This window comes from Pundamilia nyererei, unplaced genomic scaffold, assembly GCF_000239375.1.
Source record: "Pundamilia nyererei isolate P.nyererei 1_Seehausen unplaced genomic scaffold, PunNye1.0 scaffold00087, whole genome shotgun sequence".
NCBI lineage: Eukaryota > Metazoa > Chordata > Actinopteri > Cichliformes > Cichlidae > Pundamilia > Pundamilia nyererei.
Window position 1 is genome coordinate 418,367 of NW_005187488.1, and position 1,764 is coordinate 420,130.

Sequence of the window (1,764 nt, forward strand, 5' to 3'; positions counted from 1 at the left end):
AAAACAGTTAAACATGAGAGGTTTTTGGACAAAGTTTGTGTTTTTTCCATTGTTTAAGCACTGCTTCCAGCCAAGAGTGATACCATATATGCCCCATAGCGGCAGAAAAGGCTAGCATTGTTATCTTTTTACAAAAAAACAGCTGAACACAAGAGGTTTTTGGACCAATTTTTGCGTTCTCCATTCTTTAAGCATGGAGGTTTGAGCACCGTTTAAGCACCGGCACTGTTTCAAAAGTACCGGTTTGGCACCGGTATCGGATAAAACCTAAACGATACCCATCCCTAGTCATGGATTAGCCTCCCCGTAACCTAGATCTCAACATTATTAAAGCAGGTGGGATCGTCTTGACAACAAACAATACAAAAGGCAGAAACATTGAAAGTAGTGCTTTGGATGTCCTTCAAGAAGTCTGCAAAACTATTCCTGAAGACGACTTAAAGAAATGACAAGAAAGCTGATTAAGAGAGTTCAGGCTATGTTGAAGAATAAAGATGGTCACACTAAATATTGACTTTCAAGCTCATTTTTGTTTTATATACTGTGTATGTTTGTACATTTATATATGTTTTGATTTCTATATGCACCTATTTCCTGTTTTCCTATCAAAATATAAAGGAATGGGGATTGGCTAAAGCCTTTCACAGTACTGTATCATCTTCTCTGGCTATTTCCCATTTCCATTCACAATATATAGAGTATTTGGAGTCAACCCCGCATGTGAAATGCACTGCCAGGCATATTTGTTTTGTTAGCTGTTTCTCTTGAGTTCAATCACTGTTTGTTTTTGGTGACTTCATATTTACACATGAAGGTGAAATCTCTCACGTGACTCTGCAAGAAAGTAAACACGCATTTTTTTAAAATCTAAAACTCCTTGAGTAATGTTTTTGGGGTTTTTTGGCGGGGGTGGGGGGAGGGATTTGGTTTAACAGGGTGTTTATCTGTAACAGGAAATGTAGAGAGAGTAAATTGAGGGTAAAACTGCTAAGTTTTCCTCGTGGATGTGGCAGAAGTGTTGTCATACTTTCCATTACTGAAACATTGAATAATGACAATGAAGCATTGCAAAAGAACATTCATGTCATACTTGAGCATGCTGAAGTCCACTCAAGGGACAGAGAGCTGTTTGCCTCACGCACAGGAGGTCTCATACGGTCATGAAACAGTGAAGCTCTTGGCAGCACAAAGAGAAAACTAATGATATGTTTGGATGGTTACTCCATCAACATAATGTAAGTGAATCATTTCAACTCTTCAGAAAACAAAGGGCGTCATTGTAGAAGTGTTTGCCATCCTCTAATTTATTCTGTTAGATTACAGTGATAGTGGAAAGGAGCGTGGCGGGCAGCTTGTTTTACCTTTATATCCAAGTATAGCAACAGCAATGGTGAGGAGTGTACACAGCACATAGAGCAGAGCTATGGAGGTCTTCAGTGCCCATTCATTCTTACACTTCGTGCACTGGGTGCCCTCCTGGATTCCTGCGTAAAAACATGAAAGAATACCAAATGAGTCAATACACTTTGCTTCCTATGGAGCATTTTTCTGAATCAGAAATGCCTAAAGTGTGTAGGTGGAGTTTGGTGTTCGCTAAGGACTCCAGGAGGCCCACATCTGGATAAACAGCACTGGAGACTACATTAAAGAGGCCAGCTCTTCCCTCGGGGGTCCTGGTGGAGAAGCGACACAAAAACAATCCCCCCCACTGACTTGTTTAGACTCAGCGACATGCTTATTTTCCTGAACTTAGTCTTCTCTCAG

At 40.5% G+C, this 1,764-nt stretch overlaps 1 protein-coding gene across 1 annotated transcript in view; it reads right to left on the reverse strand.

Moving 5' to 3' along the window:
• LOC102214425 (collectin-12) overlaps positions 1–1,764 on the reverse strand; it is a 43,510-nt gene that overhangs the window by 12,118 nt on the left and 29,628 nt on the right. Inside the window, exon 3 of the mRNA XM_005738813.1 lies at positions 1,362–1,484. Within this exon, the coding sequence (XP_005738870.1) occupies positions 1,362–1,484 (123 nt within the window). The remainder of the gene's footprint in view (positions 1–1,361; positions 1,485–1,764) is intronic.